Raw genomic sequence first — 21,289 nt, forward strand, 5'->3', positions numbered from 1 at the left:
AGCTAATAGCTGGAGTGAGAAACTAAAGACGTGGTACGTAACCGTGTGTAAAATAAAGTTGCAAAGACTAGAAGAGGTAAAGCCATGAAATGAATTTTCACTTTTAATTTTTATTATTTTGTACCTAAAAACGTAAGGCAAAAATCTAAGTCACAGTGATATGTGTGTGGGGCATGTGCATAAAAGCATGTATACGTATACGTATATGTATACATATACATATACATATACATATATATGTATGTAAAATAATATAATGCAAATACAAATTCCATAACTAGATTAGGTGGAATCAAATTCAATTGCTCATTTAAATATGACCCTTGCCTTAAATTAATAATGGTCCAAATTTTTTTTTGAAAGTTTTATTTATTTATTTATTTATTGAATTTGCCAGTCAGCTCAGTTAAAAATATTTGGAGCCTCACCTAAGTTGAAGTTGGTCAAAATTAGAAACATCAACTTCGGATTAAGCAAAATTAAATGACTATGCTTGATAGTTTTGCTTTATACCCTTGTCAATCAACAACACTAAGTACTTTTTGGAACTTTAAAAGCATATAAGTCTAAAATATCATTGGGATAGCAAAAGTAAATGAATATGCTTGATAGTTTTGCTTTATTCCTTGTCAATCAACAACACTAGGTCTTTTTGGAACTTTAAAAGCATTTAAGTCTAAAATATCATTGGGATTACTCCCAAAAAAACAAAGGGGTGGATGGGGTTGGGTAGGTCAAATGTGAAAACCATGAAGTCAAAGTCAAGGTTTGATGTGAAACCAATGAAGTCAAAGTCAAGGTTTGATTGACGTTTCTTCTACTCCCTCTCACCGTCCATATACTTTTAATACCCGTATATGCATATATATACATAGATATATATACACACACACACACTATATACACACAAAACTAACATTGCGTTAGATGATTGTCTCGTCTTTTCTCCCTACAAACAACGGGTGGGATTTGGGTGGACGGGTCAAGGGATTAGTCCAGGCCAAACTCAAGATTCTAATCCTTCGGACTACGCTAAATTTAAGTGCCGGAGAACTTATCATATTTCAACTTGTACCATACCACACAGGTTTTTTTGGGATCATTGAGTCATCCCAAATTGTAATATCCTATTAATAAATAAATATTAAAATATATAATATGTATACTTGACATAAAATAAAAGGGACGTAAATCAACCAAACTATGTTATTAGAATACAGAAACTAGTGGTAATATGGTACTTAGAAAAATTCATTTTTATTAGAATTTGGAAAGAATCCAAATCTTATATTCTTTATTATTTTGTTTTCTTAACTAAATTTCAATTACTATTATTATTATTATTATTATTATTTTTTAATTTATAATTTTAAAGCAGGTGTCTAAGTTAGGTGAATTCTCTACTATAAATATTAAATCAAAGGTATAATATTAAAAATATAAAAATTAAGTTCGGGTTCATCGGATTGTTTGGGTTAGTAAAACCTACTCTCAAGTCCTGCCCAAAAAAGATTCAGACTCTAAAATTTAAACTAAGTTCCATCCCATAGTTTCAAGTATCTTATTTTTGGACGAAAATCTGGTTGTTTGGGTTAGGCCACCCAAGTCCCAGCCCAACAACAAACATTTTTATTATTATTTTTTTGTTCTTTATTTTGGGGTAAGTTATACCACTAACATTCTCTTAGCCATTCATTTTTTTTTAATTGTCTTTATTATATATATATATATATATATATATATATATATATATATATATATATCACTTGTTATAAATTTAATTGGGGCGTCCATGCTATGTAATAAAGGAAAGAAATTGAAAAAAAGGAGAAAAAAGAAAGAATCCATGTGAGATTATTAGTTGTGTGTATATAATGTATATAAATTAGGGGTAACAATGCAATTGGGTGAGTTTGGACGAATTTTGAATGATTTAGGTATGAATAGGTCAGCAATCCATTATTAACTTACCAATGACAAGTTATAAATGGGCAAGCATTCAAATGAGCGGATCAAAAATAATTTAACTCGTTCCAACATGTTTTTGTTTGTTTGTTTGTTTTTGTTTTTGTTTTTGTTTTTATTTTTATTTTTCTCACTTTTGCAAACTGAATCTTTTGTGATGGCAAAATTCTAATACTGACTTCAAAGCAAATTTAAAATTTCATTATTATTATTATTATTTATCCTCAAACAAAGTTTCTTTAACTATCATATTAAATTGAAAAAAACAAAGATTATCTCAATTTACTTAATTCTTTTTCAATTTACAGAATTTAAAAAATTGTTGAGAATTGTTGCAAATTTTTTTTTTTTTTTTTCAGCCCTCGCAAAGTCGGGGCATCGCTGTCTCAGTTGAAGTATTTTCCATTTGTGATATCAATGTACAAATTAAAATTTGTATAATTCATATTTTTTTAGTTAAGTAAATATTCTCGTATACAAAACTATTTCATATTTATGTGTGTCTATATGTTGGAACGGGTTAAAATTTGTGTGTCTATACGTTGGAATCGGTTAAATTAACTGCAAACAACATATACTAGCTACACTGTGCCCAAAAGACGTCACTCATTTGATTTTATTGTATTTATGAATCTCCTAGATTTTGTGTGAGACACATTATACTAATAATTGTACTTATTTTTTTTTTTTTTAAATATATGTATCGATTTCATAATATACACACTATTCAAGTCCGGTTCAAAAACAAATTTTACTTCTGATTCCTACCAATGACGCCATGGCCCTAGAGACAATAATTGTACTAATAGAACATCACAGAAAGAGAAAAAAAAAGGACCAATCTTTTCATTTATTCATTCAGACATACACAAAGAATATGAAAAGCAAAATATCGAATAATCAACCAACCATGAAAAGTACCACTACCGGATGTTAATGATACTTTAATAATATATATATATATATATATATATGAGGATGCGGCAAGTGGCATGGGCCGGATATAGTTCGCGGGAACGGGATCGGGTCGAATGATTGAAGTAGGATCCATGCCAAAGCGCCCTGGAATGGGCCGAACCTGGGGGATCCATCGAGGAAGGTCAAGCCCAGAAGGAAGAGAGCTTTTGAATATAGGCCCAATGTAATCGGTTAACAGTAATAAGGGTGATGGCCTATAAATAGACCATTACAGGTGGAAAGTGAAAACAGAATGCTAGAGAGAGAGAGAGAGATAGGAAAAGAGAGAGGAAACGAAATCTTGTATCTTCAATTGGCGCCGTCTGTGGGAATCGAGGACGAAGATCAATTCGAGCCCGATCAGTACCATATTAGTTCAATCGAGCTTCTGAGTACGCAGTGTGATTTCTGGAAGTTGAATCCAGACCAGTAAGATTGTAGTTTGTTCAGAGAGAATTCTTGCTTATTGTGGATTCTGAGGCATTTGCTTCGGAATGACGCAATTGTGATTTGCTCAGTTGCAGTCAGATCCGATGAGTTTGAAGCTAGAAAAGTTCAGATCTAGCAAACAGTGATCACGATTCGGTGAAGTTAAGCCCAGATCTAACGGAGTTTGCATCGGTAACGCTTAGATCTGTTTCGGAGTTCGTAATTCATGCCTTTGCTTCGATCCGGAATCATGATAGGGGGTGACAACTCTAATACGGTTGAGAACGTCCAGCAAGTGAAAATTGATGAGTTGATGAACATGATCGAAGCTCTCCGGAGAGAAAATGCGGATCTAAGGACCGAAATGCAGCGTCAAGAAGCTCCAATAATTCCACGACTACTCCCGGTAGGAGAAGAAGGTGCACGTACTGATGCAGCACATCACGGTGAGGAGGTTGGAAACAATCTAGTAGATCCTCACCACGAGGAAATCCAGTGAGACGGTTTGCCGCCAAATCTTCGTCGTATAGATGATCGTGAAGGATCGACTCACATAAATCCACGGCGTGAGCAGATCAGGCGAAACGAAGCAATGATTTTTGATCCACATCAAGAAACGCTCAGCCGAGGTGAAGCAACAGAGTTGATTCGTTAGAAAGCTATGCCTCCATGGCGCAAAGACTTTGTTGAGGACAGATCATTCGATCCGACCTATCGGCCTTCCATGACGACGTTCGACTATCACAGCTCAAAGGGGAGATCAGTAGACCAGAGAGCAGCCGCGGGGTTCCAGAGGGAAAATGAAGCACTCCGTTCAGCAGCTCGAACGGTTGATTCACCGTTCACCGATGAGATTCTGAATGCTCCGAGTCCGAGGAAATTTTCCATGCCCGTTTTCATTCTGTTCGACGGAACGACTGATCCGATCGATCATGTGTATCACATCCAGCTGAAAATGGCTCTAAACACTGAGAATGACTCTTTGATGTGCAAGTGCTTTCCTACGAGTCTGGCCAGACCAGCTCTGAATTGGTTCAAGAACCTGCCGAAGGGTTCAGTGGATAGTTTCCGAAGCTTGTGTGATCGGTTCATAAGCTAATACTATGGAAACAAGCGTCTAGCGAAAGATATTTCGAGCCTATTCACAATGAAGCAACACGCTGAAGAGCGTCTCCAGGCTTTCCTAACCAGGTTTAACCTTACCAAGAGCATGGTTATTGAATGTCACCCTTTAACGGCAGTTCAAGCATTCATACTGGTTATTGAGTGCAACCCCGTTCCACACAAGCTTGGTGGTCAACACGCCGAGGACTATGGATGAACTTAACGAAAGAGCCGATGGATTTGTGTGTTTGGAAGAAGAAGAGGCGGCAAACGCTTGGAAGACATCCGTTATATCCACGGAAGAAAAGACCAAAGCAAAGATTAGGCAAAAACAGGTTCAGCCGCAACGCTCCTCGTGGAAATCTGAGAAGAGGCCTAGAGAGAAAGAGCTGGTTACTCCATTAAAAGTTACCCTAGCGAGACTGTACCAAGAAAATAAAGATAAGTTCCGACCTCCTTTACCAATCAGACAACCTCTCGAACAGAGGGATCAGTCTAAGCACTGTGCATTTCATTATGATTTTGGCCACCAAACTAACGAATGCAGGAACCTAAGGAGACAGGTAGAGATGCTGATAGCCAGAGGGGAGTTCGCAAGTTATATTCAAGGACCAGCGGTGGAGCAGAACCGACCAATGGAGCATGTGAAGAAGAATCAGAAGTCAAATTCTCACAACACGCAACCAGTTCGAGTAATTAATGCAATTCATGATCGGCCAGAACCTGCCGAGGAATCAGATGAACTGCTTCGAACACGCCTTCGCCAGGCACGGATGAAGAGAAGGATAGGCAGTGTAAACACTCTGCACCAACAGAGCGCATCAACGCAGATAAAGTTTGACGCAACAGACTTGTTGCGTGTTCAGATCCCTCATGAGGACTCGCTGGTCGTAAGTTTGACAGTAGCCAAATGCTTGGTGCGCAGAGTTCTAATTGACCCTGGAAGTAGTGCTAACATCATGCCAAGAGATACATTCGATCGGCTCGAGATCAAACAGGATCGGCTGAAATCCACCGGGAATCCACTATTAGGGTTTGATGGAAAGCGAGTGGAGCCTGTCGGCACGGTGGAGGTAGCGGTACATGCTGCCGAGAGGGTTTTGATGGAAACCTTTGTAGTTGTTGAAATTCATCCCTCTTACAATCTTCTGATGGGCAGAGGGTGGATCCACAGAGTTCAAGGTGTTCCTTCCACTCTGCATCAGGTAATGAGATGCCTGGGACCAGACGGAACCAAAGTGATTGACATTCATGGAGACCAAGTTGCAGCTAAAGAATATTACTCTGTAACGCTGAAACATGCCGGAAAGAGGAAAGCTCCCATTCGTTCAGTAAGTCCGAGATAACAATTACAGGAGCCTCCCTCTAAGCGGAATGGAGAGGAGGAACCAGTAGGCTTGACTGAAGAACCCCTGTTTGATGTGCAGATCGATCAGTTCCGACCGGAACGGACAACTAGAGTAGGGGAATGACTCGTTGAGGAGGAAAAGCAGGAATTAGTTGATTTTTTGTCTCAAAACGCAGATGTGTTCGCATGGAGTCACCTAGACATACCAGGGATCGATCCTTCGGTATCCTGTCACTCCTTGAACGTTAACCCCAATGCAAAACCTGTAAAGCAGAAGTAGCGACGGTTTGCCCCCGAGCGCAACAGAATTATTGCCGAGGAGGTTGACAAGCTGCTTGATGCGGGGTTTGTAAGAGAAGTGTACTACCCCGATTGGCTATCGAATGTGGTCGTTGTGCAAAAGAAAAATAGGAAATGGCGTGTATGCATTGATTTTACCAATTTAAACAAAGCTTGTCCGAAGGATAGCTTCCCGCTGCCAAAGATTGATCAGATGGTGGATGCAACTACTGGATATGAACGCTTGACCTTTTTAGATGCTTATTCGGGTTATAATCAGATCCCCATGGACCCCGCTGATGAAGAAAAAACTTCTTTCGTTACCGAACGCGGGACGTATTGCTACAAAGTTATGCCGTTCGGACTGAAGAACGCCGGGGCAACTTACCAAAGACTTATTAGCAAGATTTTTAAGGAACAAATAGGGAAGATAGTGGAGGCTTACATTGATGATATGGTGGTCAAAAGTAAGAAGAAAGCTGATCATGCGCAGCATCTTCGAGACGTGTTTGATGTGTTGCGGCGATATGGAATGAAGCTCAATCCGACCAAGTGCTCGTTCGGTGTAAGTTCAGGCCAATTCCTAGGGCACGTGGTTAATCTCAGAGGCATCGAGGCAAGCCCTGCCCAAGCAGATGCTCTGACTAAGAATGCCGAGCCGACGACAATCAAAGAAGTGCAAACACTTACGGGACGGATTGCTGCATTGAGCCGTTTCATTTCCAAATTGTCAGATCGATGCAAACCATTTTTTGACACAATATGGAACCACGGCAGGCAGGTTTGGGGAGATAAACAACGCATAGCGTTAACTGCTCTGAAAAAATATATGCAGAACCTTCCGGTACTGTCAGCTCCAGAATCAGGCGAAAAGCTGTTTTTGTATCTCAGAGTATCCAGTATCGCGACAAGTGGCGTTCTGATCCGCTATGCAGAAGGGAAGCAATATCCAGTGTTCTATGTTAGCAAGACAATGACTGAGGCCGAAAGACGTTATTCAAAGGCAGAGCGGGTGATACTCTCGCTAGTGCATGCGAAAAGAAAGCTCAGGCATTATTTTGAATCCCATCCTATTATCGTTCTAACCACTTTCCCTATCAGAATAATCTTGCACAAACCAGATCTCTCCGGAAGAATGACGAAGTGGGCCATAGAGTTAAGCTCATTTGATATCATATACGAACCTAGAACAGCAGTCAAAGGGCAAGCGGTGGCAGATTTTTTACTAGAATGTGATTCAGAGGACATGGTGGAGGATCTTTGTAAGTGCTTATGGAAACTCTTCGTCAATGGATCCTCAAATCAGATGGGTGCAGGTATTAGGATCAAACTGCAGACGCCAGAAGGTACAGCCTTAAGCCAAACGCTTCGGCTTGAATTCGCAGCCACGAACAATGAGGCAGAGTATGAAGCGTTGCTGGTAGGAATAAAGCTTGCCAAAGAACTTAAGGTCAGGAATTTGAATGTTTTTAGTGACTCATAGTTAGTCGTTCGGCAGGTGAGGGGTGAGTATGAAACCAAGGATGAAACGATGGAAGCATATCGTTTTGCTGTTATGCGGGAGGCGAAGAACTTTGAAAAAATTGAATTCATTCAAATTCTGAGGGAGTATAACGAAGATGCCGACAGGCTAGCATGTAGTGCCTCGAGTTCTGGAGAAACATTGGCAAGGGTGATTCCAGTCGGAATATTAAATCAGCCATCCATTTTCGAAGAACCTTCAGGCTCAGATCCTTGGCAAGTGAATGTTATTCCATATGAGCCAAGTTGGATTGATCCGATCATAACTTACATCCGAGATGGTACTTTGCCTGAACAAAGAGATGAGGCTAGGAAAATCAAAGCGAATGCTGCAAAGTATGCCGTAGTGCATAACCAGTTATATAGAAGATCTTTTTCCGGACCGTACTTAAAGTGTGTTACCCCCACAGAGGCTCGGCAAATATTACGAGCTATTCATGAAGGCGTATGTGGAAACCACTCAGGGGGGAGATCATTAGCACACAAAGCAATGGCTCAAGGGTACTTCTGGCCAAACATGTCGCGAGTTTCGGAAGAATTGTCCAGAAGGTGCGATAAATGCCAAAGGTTCGGACCACTGATTCACCAACCGCCTGAAGACTTGCATGTAATGGCCACACCATGGCCTTTCGCATAATGGGGGATGGATGTAGTTGGTCCTCTACCAACTGCCAGAGCTCAGAACAAGTATGTGTTACTGGCTATGGACTACTTTACTAAGTGGGTGAAAGCAGAGCTATATCCGAGCGTTACCCAAACTCATGTGAGACGATTCATTTGGAGTAATATTATTTGCCGATTTGGTATTCCGAGGTCAATCATCATGGATAATGGTACCAACCTTGACAGTAAGCAAGTAAGAGTGCTATTGGAGGAGTATGGAATTAATCAAAAGCTGGCAGCAGTAAGTCACCCACAGGCCAATGGACAAGCGAAAATTACAAACAGAACAATCTTTACTTGTATCAAGAAGAAACTAGAGGAAAGGAAAGGAAGGTGGTTAGATGAACTGCTGAACGTCCTATGGGCCTACAGAACGACCCCTAGGCGACCGACCGGAGAAAGCCCATTCACCATGGCGTATGGAACCGAGGCAGTTATACCAGTCGAGCACTTAGTTCCGACTGTTCGAAGCTTGGCATGGAACCGTGAGCATAATGACAGTATGCTAAGGTTTAACCTCGATTTGCTGGAAGAAAAAAGAGACGCAGCAGCGGTAAGGCTCGCATCTTACCAGCAAACGCTTGCGAACAGCCATAACAGGAAAGTAAAGCACAGAGACTTTAGGCCAGGTGACCTGGTTCTGAAAAAGAAGGTGGGGATAGTCAAAAAGATGATGCCACCATGGGAAGGCCCATACAGAATTGCAGAGGCCATAGGAAAAGGGGCATATACCTTAGAAACCATGGCCGGAAGGCTGGTTAACAAGCCTTGGAATGTTACTTCTCTGAAGAGGTATTATCAATAAAAGTTGAGATTCAATACTGAATTTTGTTTATTTTAAATTGAAAACAGTCGAATGTATAAGTTTCTGAGATTTATAAAGATTGTACTCCTCTTTAAAATCCTAAGCAAAGTTAGTGGCAGCTGGCACTATGAGCCGAACGCCAAACACTTGCTAAGAAAAATAAAAGGCCAAGTAGCAAGTGGCATTCCAGTCGAGCGCCAGGCACCTAAGCAAAGTTAGTGGCAGCTGGCACTATGAGCCGAACGCCAAACACTTGCTAAGAAAAATAAAAGGCCAAGTGGCAAGTGGCATTCCAGCCGAGCGCCAGGCACCTAAGCAAAGTTAGTGGCAGCTGGCACTATGAGCCGAACGCCAAACACTTGCTAAGAAAAATAAAAGGCCAAGTGGCAAGTGGCATTCCAGCCGAGCGCTAGGCACCTAAGCAAAGTAAGTGGCAGCTGGTACTATGAGCCGAACGCCAAACACTTGCTAAGAAAAATAGAGGGCCAAGTGGCAAGTGGCATTCTAGCCGAATGCCAGGCGCCTGAGTAAAGTAAGTGGCAGTTGGCACTATGAGCCGAACGCAAAACACTTGCCAAAAAAAAAAGAAGAAGAAGAAGAAGGAAGTTTATATAAAAAGTTTGATCAAAAGTCGACCATCTCATTAATAAGGTTCAGAGGGTTACAAAAAATGAGGTGTAAAGATGGCAAATATACCAAAGTCAGTACATTTTTTTAAAAAAAAAAAGAAGTTCTAACTAAGAGGCGTTTGCCTCGTCGGCCTCTTGATGATGTTGGGCTGCCTCCTCATTATTGGTGGTGTCGCCGTCCTTACGAGGTGGAGAGTCGGGGTGAATGACAGAATTGTTCTGATGAGTCCTACCCTCAACAGCGTTAGAAGAATCATTTTGCTGAGGGTTATCTTCAGCAGTAACGGTAGATGGAGTCAAAGTGGACAGAGGAAGAATGTCCAAAGTCAGAGCAGCAGGAGGAGTAGGAGTGATCTGAGAAGACGCAATCTCTTGACATTCATCAAATATGCCCTCGGCAGTGGTGGAGTCTGGATCGGTATAAACACCAGGAGGGTCAATATCCAGTTCTTTATCAACATTATCAGGGGTAGAACCAGTCTGACCCTCATCTGGAACGCGATCGGCGTAACCCTCTCGGAACCCCTGAGCATATCTGAGGGCTCCAACTCTAGAGAACCGAGCATGCAGAGCTAGCATACCACCATTTACCCTGCTGATGGTATCAAGTAAAACGTTGCGCTCGTCCAAGGCCCTTTTTTCAAAGGCCATTCGAGTGGATTGCTTATCACTCAGAAGGCGTAGTAGTTCTTCCTTCTCAGCCTTAAGGGATTCCCGCTTGGTCTGCTAGACGCTCTTTTCAAGCTGCAGAGCATTCCTCTCATCCTGAAGAGAGTCAATCTCCTTCCTTAGCGAATCCCTCTCTTGTTCAATTTTACCAAGCTGAACCATCAACCCGGTCTTCTGAGCAGCTAAATCATCGTTCTCCTTGTTCGCTGCATTAAGGCTTTCAGAAAGCACGCGGACCTTGGCATTCACATGCTCAACTTGTTTCTGCATAGCCATCATCCCGTACAAGGTCTGTAGAGATATACAGGACAATTGGTTAAGCCGAGCAGATGGTTAGAAGAAAATAAGTGTCAAGAGTGTGTAAAGATTTATTGACTAAGGGACAGAAGTTACCTCCATGGCGGACAAGGGAAATCGGTTGAACACCTCCCTCTGAGACAGACCTTTGGCTACCTCGATGTCCTTGGGAGTCCACATACTCTTGTAGTAAGCCATTGCGGTCTGACCATCTTTGAACATGGTCTTGGTCGGTTTTACAGACGATTCGTCTGTTCGAATGAAGCGAGGGCTCCATGACGCCGTTCCTGAAGCGGAGGCATGCCCAGAAGGGGTTGGGGGCCTAGCTTGAGGAGGTCTCGCCAGGGATATCACATTCGGCCCAGAGGGCCTAACCCTCTGAGACAAGGGAACGTCATCTATGATGAGGGCACTGTCAGGTTGATGCCTTTTTCCTCTGGCCTTTTCCCATGCGGAAGCAGTAGTAGAACCAGGAGGATTGTTGACAGAGGGGGTAACGTTCGGACTGGCAGTCACCGTGTTAGCGACCGGGTCAGCAGCCGTCACGGATGGATAGGTGGAAAGAGTGGTATCAGAAAGGGTAGCGGAGGAAGATGCTGAAGCCGGTGAGGAATTTGATGCAGGGGTGGTAGCAGGCCTGGGGGCAGTTTTCTTCCTGCCGAAGGAAGGGATCTGGAGTTGGCTCATTGTCTTGCCGAGGATTGAGATATCGAGGAGATTGTCTGAGGTGAGAAGGTCCGAGCAGGAGGGAACGTTGGTCAGAACGTACTGCTTCAGGTAGTTATCCCTATCCCTGCACACACTGTAGCTCAAATCATCACAAGGAATGCCTAAGGAATGGCACAAGAAAGTACAAAAACAAGGAATGCAAATCTCGCAAGGACAGTCACTCTTATGGTTTTTATATTTCTTGTAAAAAGAGACAGAGCACTCTCCAAAAACGCTCGGAATAGGGAAATCCTCCGCAGCTGGAGAGAACCAGGCTCCCCTAACCCCAATAATGTTTTTCCTCCAACCTTTCTCGGATTTGATTTTATCCGTGCAGATGGACCTCTTCTCAATAGGGAAAAAGTGGTAAAATGGTTCGTCAGTTCTAATTTTGCTGACCTTGTAACAGAGGAGAAGATCTACGAGGTCCAGATCCAGACCTCTGTCACGAATCAGGAGTAGCATAACAGATAAAATCCTAAGGAAATTGGGGTTTACTTGTAAAGGGGAAAGATTTAGCTTGTTGAAAACATAGCAAAAGAAAGGGTGTAAAGGAAACCTAAGGAGATTGAGATGGAGGAGTGAAAACAGGACCTCGCCGGGAAGAAGGCCAGCACCGGTTCTAATATTCACTTCTCGGGGGCAGTTTCTAATTTCTACATCGTCAGGAAGGTGAAGTTTCATGCGAAGAACGTCTAGATCTACTGTCATGGTGAGAGTGAATGAAGATTCCGGGGAGAAGAAAGAAGTCTTCCAAAAGAAAAATGTAAATGAAACTAACCTTCGAGAGTGAAAACGGCAGAAAGTATTGCAAAGCCACTGGAAGGAGGATCTTTCACAAGAGATCGCCGGAGAGGATTCAAACAGCAAAAGGTGGGATGGAGAATCAATGAAGCTTATAAAGACAAGGTGAGCCCAAGGGCTGAGGAGTCAGGAAAGCGATGAGTTGTCTTTTTGAATCTTGAAATGCCGACCCCTAGATCTAACCGTCCATTCTCCCACACGATCTCCTCGAGCCGTCAGGTCATCATTAGCAGCCTCTAATAATTACCCCCTAATCAATAAGGGGTAATTATGGGGGCAGTTGAGGATGCGGCAAGTGGCATGGGCCGGATATAGTTCGCGGGAATGGGATCGGGTCGAATGATTGAAGTAGGATCCATGCCAAAGCGCCCTGGAATGGGCCGAACCTGGGGGATCCACCGAGGAAGGTCAAGCCCATTGGAAGATCAAGCCCAGAAGGAAGAGAGTTTTTAAATATAGGCCAATTGTAATCGGTTAACAGCAATAAGGGTGATGGCCTATAAATAGACCATTACAGGTGGAAAGTGAAAACAGAATGCTAGAGAAAGAGAGAGAGATAGGAAAAGAGAGAGGAAACGAAATCTTGTATCTTCAATATATAATTTAATTATATACTGTGTGAATTTATTATGCTACATTAAACGTAGGGGTAATAAAATGGGTCACAACTCGTCAACCTGTTCATATTCGTTCGCTTTTTAATAATTTTGGATGAATCATATTTAACATATATGGGTCAAAAATGAGTTGGATAATTTTTAACTACTTAATTTGAGGATCTAGATGGATTGAATATTTCACACATCACATAATAAAAACACAATATACATCTATTTTATATTGCACTCAACTCATTTCTCTCTCTCTAAAATTATCTCTCTCTAAAATCCCCTTTCTCTAAATTTGTCTATCATCAATCCCCTCTCTCTAAGTTTCTCTCTCCCTAAATTTCTTTTATTTCCTTCACTTCTCTCTCTATAAAAACGAATCGATAAATATTGCTGAGTTTGAGATTGTTTTTTTTAATTTGTTATTAAATAAAATTTTAAAACCTTCCGGAAAAAAAATTAAAAATTAAAAAATTAAAATAATTAGACATAATTAAAAATAATTAAAAAATTTAACAAAATAAATTTTTTTTAAAAAATTAAAAATTAAAAATAATTTTTAAAAAAATAGTTAAAAAATAATAATTAATGGGTTCACGGGTCATAACGGGTTGATCCTATACATATTTGATCCGCTCATTTTTAAACCGTCCTGAACGGGATAAATATGGGTCTTTACCTATATTTGACTCGTCCAATTTCAACCCAATCCAAATTCGGCCCAACCCGCTAATTTGCCACTCCTAATTAATTCATATATCAATGGTATAAATAATGGTTATATATTTTAATCTGTGTCTTATTTTTTCTTTATAAAATTATAGATATAGGAAGTTGAAGAGTGAGGCGGTGATAGAGAGTTATCACTGAAAAAGAAAAAAAAAGGGTTTTAATTTATTTGAGCGGGTTAAGATGGGTACTCACTCTTAACCCATTTATGATCCTTGAATTGTATGGGTATTTATGTTTTTACCCATTATTGACCCCTCACTTAAATTTGAGTGCCCAAATAATTTAATTATGGTGAACGAATTTGGACGATTTAATGAATTTAGGTATAAATTGTCACACCTAATATAAACATATATTATTAGTGAGAGGCTAAAAAAAAAAAAAAAAAAAAAAAAAAAAAAAAAAAAAAAAAAAAGGAGTAAAGAATGCACTGTGAGATTTTTAGTTGTATGTGTACGTGTATATGGATAGTGAGAGGAGAATAAGAAATGTCAATAAAATAAAATCCTTAAAGTTTCACAAAAATAAGAAAAAATTATTAATAATAGCGGTTGTAATTGGTTTACAACAAGAATCAAGATTGCAAAGTGAATTAAAAAGTAATATTGTATATGAATCGAATTAAGAAGAAAAGTAATATTATATATAAATCATACAGCGAACTGATGTATAATAATAATAAATGTTTTTGTTTTTTTTGGGGGCTCGGAGTGTTGATTGATTGTCCTTCAGCAAAATATGGATGTGAACATTACGTTAGTAGAAAATTCATGGGGCCGGGATTTATTAATACATTTTGATCGCCAGTGGAATATTTTTGGTCTCTCTCACACACATACACACCCACTATTCTTGTAAGTAAGTCAATGAAAAAGCTCTCAGAGACTCAGATTATCACACGTGAAAACAGAAATTTGTACTCGTAGAAAATCTCTATCAAAAATCAACAAAATCACATGTGAAAATGTGAATACTAATTTGTCAGCCGTTTTCTATCAAAAAACGAACTGATGGCAAAATGATTCTTAAATGTTTAAAATGTCTTTGTATCACACTTGTTGATTTCAAAATGTTAAAAAGAAATTTTTGAACTTTGTTTTGAAAATGAGAAGTGAAGTTGCTTGGAAAAAAATGTTAATACTTTATTTGTTCCAAATTCACATCTTGTGGACATTACATTCATATACATTATATATATATATATATATATATATATATAGTAATTCACTCACTCACTCACTTTATTTTGCACAATTTGGAGACTCGAACTCTTATTGTTCACTTTAAACGATAAAGGAGATACAACTAAATTACAAAACCCTTGATCTAAACTATACTGTCAACTATGCATAAATGTGTAAAGTTTCATTAATTGCTGCATTGTACGATTTCAAAATAATAAAAAATATTGCAATAATTAAATAAAAAAATTTAACAATCCTATTTAATTAACGATTAAAATTTGAAATATTTTATGTGAGAAATGAGAAGGGTTATAAATAGGGTTATGAAACCCTTTTATATAACAAAAAGTGAACTCCTTTTCTAATAATGTCCAAAACTCTCTTCGTAATTATCATGAATACGTAAATAATTTTATATATATATATATATATATATATATTTAACATTAAACACTTTATTTATTTTTTATGTAATTTTCCAGCATTAACACATGCTCATAATTCCAGGGCTTAAACCCTCTTTCATGGCCACATATCTTTCCGGCCAAGGAATGAGTCAAAATATTCAAAAACAGTTTTCTCTTTTCCTTTGTCCTGCGAAATCAAATACTCCATACCAGATATTTTCTTAGGGTAGTTAATCTATCACTTTCCTTGAAATAATCAATTAAACTGGTCATTAATCTTACAAAACTATATAAATACCCATCAAATAAAGATCGAAGGACTAAAAAGTAGTAAAAGGTATATATATATATATATATATATATTCATTTCATCAAGAAGCCATGCAACGTTTTAGATCAGCCATGTATGCGTGCCATAAAATTCTCAAATCGCAACCCTGCGACGTCTTCATCAACCACCGTGGCGTCGACACGAAGAGGAGCGTTGCAGGGCTGCTTTACAATCACTTTGCTAGGTTAAATCTCCGTCCATTTTTGGACAACAAGGTCATGAAGCCAGGTGACAAGTTGCTCCAAATGATAGACATGGCGATTAGGGATTGTAAGGTTGGGATCGCCGTGTTTTCGCCTCGTTATTGCGAGTCCTACTTTTGTCTTCATGAGTTGTCTCTTCTCATGGAGTCCAAGAAAAGGGTTGTACCCATTTTTTGTGATGTAAAACCTTCTGAGCTTAGGGTTAGGGACAGTAAAATCTGTTCAGCAAAGGAACTGCATAGGTTTAGATGGGCTCTTGAGGAGGCCAGGTACACTGTGGGACTTACATTTGACACTTCCAAAGGGTATAATTATTTACCTCTTTTAATTTCTTCGAGCATTATATTTATTTTAAGGTAAGTCCTCACACACTGCGCCCACGCCCACGCCCACGCCCAGCCTGGTTCGAACCCCTCTCCTCCCCTTTTTGAGAGAAGGTGAATTGTATATACTTACACTCACACAAATATATATATATATGTGTGTGTGTTTTTACACACACATGTTTGAATTCTTGAGCATTTCTGATGGATGAAGGGTTGTTTTGTTTTTTATTGGGTTTGTAGGGATTGGGCGGATCTCCTGAGGAGTGCTTCGGAGGCTGTCCTGAAGAACTTGATCGAGGTTGAAGAAGAGAGAGATTTACCCAAAAAAAAGAGGTTGAAGAAGAAGAGAGATTAGTCAATACCCAAATAAAAATAGTCTTTGTCAATTCTGAACAACTTTCTGAATTCTCTTTGACTACCTCATTAGTCCACAGCTAGTTCAAGCAACGGGCTATGTCTCAGTTAGTCTTGGGCCTTCTTTTGGGCTCTTTTGATGTATTTGATATACCTAATCAGGCCCACTCTGATGGGCTAATATTTCGGGCTTCTCCCAGACCCACCCTTTTAATTATGTCTCCAGCCTACCCTTTTAATTGCATAGTACTCCATTTGTATAATTGCATGCTTAGCAGATTGAATAGACATTGCCATATAAAAAATAATAATAATTAGAGGATAGATAAATTATACCTTCCCTCTTATTTGTTAAATTACACTGACCTCCTTGCCAGACTTATTGAGTTTGTACATACATTTGTCTTGCAATAAACCTTTCTCCAAAGGTAAAAATTGAAATTTAAAAGTTACAAAATTGCTCATATTAGATTTTTTTTTTTTGTCATTGACAGTTAATGAAGGGGAAGTATCAAGTATATGTTATTAATTTACATAAAATTTTTAAGGGAGGTAAATATAATTTGATAAACAAGAAGGAATGTCAGTATATATTGACGAAGGCTCGGGAAGGATAGTGTGACTTATCCAAAATAAAAATATTTTTGTTTGACTGAATAAATGCAAGCTCTGATTATAATTAAGAGACAATATAAGCATCCCTCAATGCAGGGGCGGATGCAATAAATTCTTGCTTAGGGAGGGCCAAACTAGTTATATACGGAATAGTACTATATATATATATATATATATATATTTGACACAAAAACAAATTATCTATAAATAAAAAAAATATAAAAAGTAATACATTTTTTATTCACATCCCGCCTCTCCTAAAAACCATGCCTTCTCCAAGCCTAATAGGATAATTGAAAATTGTATATATATTTTTTTGGCCAAATTGCTCTCAACTTCATTGTGCTGTTAAAAAGTTACAAAATATTCCCTTTACTATTTCCTGTGGCAACAAATATTCTCAATTTATAAAAAATTATAAATTAATCTTTTAACATATAAAAATTGAAAATTTTAATGTTAAAGTGATCGGCTGCAATACATTTGACACATGATTGATTGTTTTAACAAAAAAATATATACATTTTGTTAAAGGTCTTCAGCTCTTATTGTTGTGCCAAGAAAGAAAATTTATATATATGTGCAATCGAGGTCCATTGAATGAACTTAAAGTAGTATTGATTACAAGATACAAACTAAGTAATTAAACACAAGAGTTCGCAAATGATTGGACCTTGAGACTTCAATGAAGAAGAATCAATGGGGTTGGGACTAAACTCAGCTAAACTAAGATTGACATTATGTTAGAGCAGATTATTATGTGGGTTAAATTTGCTAATTAACCCACATAATCTTTTTCTAGCTATGATATGTTTATAAAAAAAAAGAAGGAGAAGGGTGCAAGGCTCGAATACAGATTTCCAACTACTAGAAGTAACCCAATCATTTGGGCAACACAATACTTGTTCACTCTAATTAATTTACTAATCATATTTTTGTAGGAGGGTTTGTTGTTTTGTTTGGAATCGCTGTCTTCCTTATTTATAAATTTATTTACTTATTTATAAATTTATTTATTTCTATCTATAAAATAATCTAACTTAGAAAAAAAATGATCCCGTTTTTTTTGGTTCGTGTACGTGACACGTTGTGATTGGTCTTGGCTGGGACTACATAATATCTAACCATATATTAATTTTTCTTAATTGACGCATTCAATTCTTGTGGTCACTGTTAAATAGGGATGCAACTTGCGGCCCAGATTAGAAAAAAATGGATTGATTTTGGATTAATTTTAAGTTAGATGGCATAAACAAACTCTCAAATTGAATGTAAAATTTTGAAATATATATTATAAAAAAATTCAGGATAGTTCTCCAATGAGTAATATATATAATAACTTAAGATTTAAAGAAAAAATTAAAAGAAAATATTGATCATGATTTTTAAATATACATACATGTACGTAAAATATTTAAAATTATAATAGATGTGAAAAGTATAGATATAGTTGGGCTCTCGTTGGTGGCAGTCTAAACCAAGCCCAACTCTAATTAACTTAAGGCTGTAATTTTTTAATTCAAGATCATCTCTAATTGTAAAAGTGTTAAAGCCGTTGCACTATTTCGTTTTAAATTAGTTGGATTTCTTTATTTACAAATTTGTTTCTATCTATAAAATAATTTTATTTTCTTGAAGTTGAAGAGAATCCGCGTGTTTTTTTTCGGTAATTAAAGAGAATCCACGCGTGTTGACAACTTGACATTCCTTTGTGTTCCACCGTCTTGTTAATTTTCTAACATAGACCTCACCGTCATCGTTTAACCAAGTCAAAGACCAGTTGCCCATTATGAATTTATGAGCCCAAATTATTGTAACAAAACCAACGCTAATTATAGTTTCTAGTATCACACCAATCCATTAAATACTAATATATAGTCATATAATTTATTAAAATTAAATATTTTTATTTGTATAATAAAATATTATTGATCGATATCTTGGATTACTTGGTATTATGGATATGAAGAAGTCTTTCTTAAAAACGTCCAACATTTTTTACACACGGAATATCTTACATTTAAATGCTAACACATTTACACCGAGAGTGTGTCTAAAATTTAGTCTCAACTCAAATTAATGAACTGAAATTATATTGTAGTGACAAAACGATACCCAAATGCTGAACCAATTATAAGTAAAGTTTGTAATCACTTAACTACAAGTTTTTATTTTATTTTCTTAGTTAGTATCGCATAATAGAAAAAGAGGATGCGACTACGGTTGGAGAGGTTCTTTTATATTTTATAAAAAATGAAAAAAGAAAAGAAAAGAAAAAGAGATAGCACGGAAATATGTATATTAAAAATATTATAAACTTTTTTTTTGATGTGTCTGAAAAGGCATGAATCTTTAGGCCCCTCATTACTCGACTAATTCTTAAGGATTTGGAAGAGCGTCTCTCCACCCGAACCGGATAAGTTACTGCAAGAACAACTGAGGTTAGCTACAAAAAAATACCCAGCGAGAACTCGAACCCCAAACCTATGGCTTATGAAGCGCCTATATCTAGTGAGAAACCCCCTGTTGGGCGATATCTGGAAAAAACTAAAAATTGGCCATGGTGACAAAATCTTGGTGACTGACAAAAATGACCCGCCTCTTTCGTTTTCTTAATTTTTCCAACCAACCTCTCTCATTTCTTCTGTGCGTGTTTGAAGGATTAAACAGTTACTTAAATATAATTCTAGGGATATATAAGTCAAAATATTCCAAACATTTTGCTCTTTCCTGTGTCCCGCCCTATCAAATACCAGGTATTTTCTTAGGTCCAATCTAGCTAGTCCATCACATTCTTTCCTAGAAAATCATCAACTAAACTGGTCATTAATCAAATCATCTCAAAAAAACTATAAATACCCATCAAATAAAGAAGTCGCACACCAACTACAAACTCAAACAAAACAACTAAAAGTAGTAAAAGGTACAAATTTGTACTAAAGTTAGCTATACATATATATATATATATATATATATATATATATTCAACTTCATCAAGAAGCCATGCAACGTTCATCATCATTAGCCAAGTATGTGTGCCATCAAATTCTCAAATCTCAACCCTGCGACGTCTTCATCAATCACCGTGGCATCGACACCAAGATGAACGTTTCCGGGCTGCTTTACGATCACTTTGTTAGGTTAAAACTTCGTCCATTTCTGGACAGCAAGAACATGAAGCCAGGTGACAAGTTGTTCCAAAAGATAGACATGGCCATTAGGGATTGTAAGGTTGGGATCGCCGTGTTTTCGCCTCGTTACTGTGAGTCCCCCTTTTGTCTTCATGAGTTGTCTCTTCTCATTGAGTCCAACAAAAGGGTTATACCAGTTTTTTGTGATATGAAACCATCTGAGCTTAGGGTTAACAGTGAAAACTGTCCAGAGAAGGACCTGCATAGGTTTAGATGGGCTCTTGAGGAGGCCAAGTACACAGTGGGACTTACATTTGACTCTTCCAAAGGGTATAATTATTTATTGAATTACCTCTTTAATTTTCTTCAAGAAATATTGTACCTTGATTGCATTATAAGGACTACAATAAAATTATATATATATATATATATATATATATTTATACACACAACAAATACACACGTATATGTGTGTATACGTTTTTTTAAATTATTGAGCATTTGTGATGTAGGAATTAATGTTTTGTTTTCTGTTGGGTTTGTAGGGATTGGTCTGATTTTTTGAGGAGTGCTTCGGACGCAGTCATGAAGAACTTGATCGAGATTGAAGAAGAGAGATTAGTCGGTGACCAGGAAACAAGAATAATCTAATTGTTGAAAATTTTTTCTTGGTCAAGGACAATTAACAGAGCTTATACACGAAATTGCTTGATGACTTAAAAGAAGCATCAAAATTTATTATTTGTTCATTTTTTAAAACTAGTTGCTTAATCTTGTATAGCTTTGCCCATTAAGTGGTTTCCTGGTTCCCATATGATTGTAATAATCTATATTATTATTTCTTGTAATCTATTTATGTGTTGATGATAATTCACTCGAAGCTAGCTCTCTCTCTCTCTAAAAAAAATACTTATTAAATTATAAACAATAATAAGGTAAAAAAAAAAAAAATCAACTAAAATAATATTTAACTTAATTATAGATTCATAATATTTTCGTAAAATATATTCACAATTGTCATCAACTAATTTCATGTTTTAAAAATGTTACAACACCAAGGGTATTAATTCAATGGTATCTCACTACCTCTCAAAGTGAAAGATTTTGAGTTTCATATCTTTATAAGGGTAAAATGTGTATGTGTGTTATTCTTAGGGAGAAAAACCAATGCTTTTAAATTTATATTCCCTTCGTTGCGTAAAGAATGCCTCTTTTTGGGA

The 21,289-nt window shown here is 37.7% G+C and overlaps 3 protein-coding genes across 3 annotated transcripts; all 3 read left to right on the top strand.

Moving 5' to 3' along the window:
* Window positions 1–5,090: 5,090 nt before the first annotated feature.
* LOC132277131 (uncharacterized) lies at window positions 5,091–5,801 on the top strand. The gene has a single exon (XM_059778882.1). It carries the CDS (start codon window positions 5,091–5,093, stop codon window positions 5,799–5,801), a length of 711 nt encoding a protein of 236 aa, XP_059634865.1.
* A 9,710-nt stretch (window positions 5,802–15,511) lies between these two features.
* Window positions 15,512–16,324, top strand: LOC132277150 (probable 2' cyclic ADP-D-ribose synthase BdTIR). Its single transcript, XM_059778904.1, has 2 exons — window positions 15,512–15,912; window positions 16,210–16,324. The coding sequence occupies exons 1-2, from the start codon at window positions 15,512–15,514 to the stop codon at window positions 16,322–16,324; spliced, it is 516 nt and encodes a 171-aa protein (XP_059634887.1).
* A 3,617-nt stretch (window positions 16,325–19,941) lies between these two features.
* On the top strand, window positions 19,942–20,722 carry LOC132277159 (probable 2' cyclic ADP-D-ribose synthase BdTIR). The gene is made up of 2 exons (XM_059778916.1): window positions 19,942–20,399; window positions 20,615–20,722. The coding sequence occupies exons 1-2, from the start codon at window positions 19,942–19,944 to the stop codon at window positions 20,718–20,720; spliced, it is 564 nt and encodes a 187-aa protein (XP_059634899.1). The 3' UTR covers window positions 20,721–20,722.
* The last annotated feature ends 567 nt before the right edge of the window (window positions 20,723–21,289 follow it).

This window comes from Cornus florida, unplaced genomic scaffold (genome assembly GCF_030987335.1).
Source record: "Cornus florida cultivar Cherokee Brave unplaced genomic scaffold, ASM3098733v1 CherokeeBrave_3.0.0_Hap2_Chr01, whole genome shotgun sequence".
Taxonomy (NCBI): Eukaryota; Viridiplantae; Streptophyta; class Magnoliopsida; order Cornales; family Cornaceae; genus Cornus; species Cornus florida.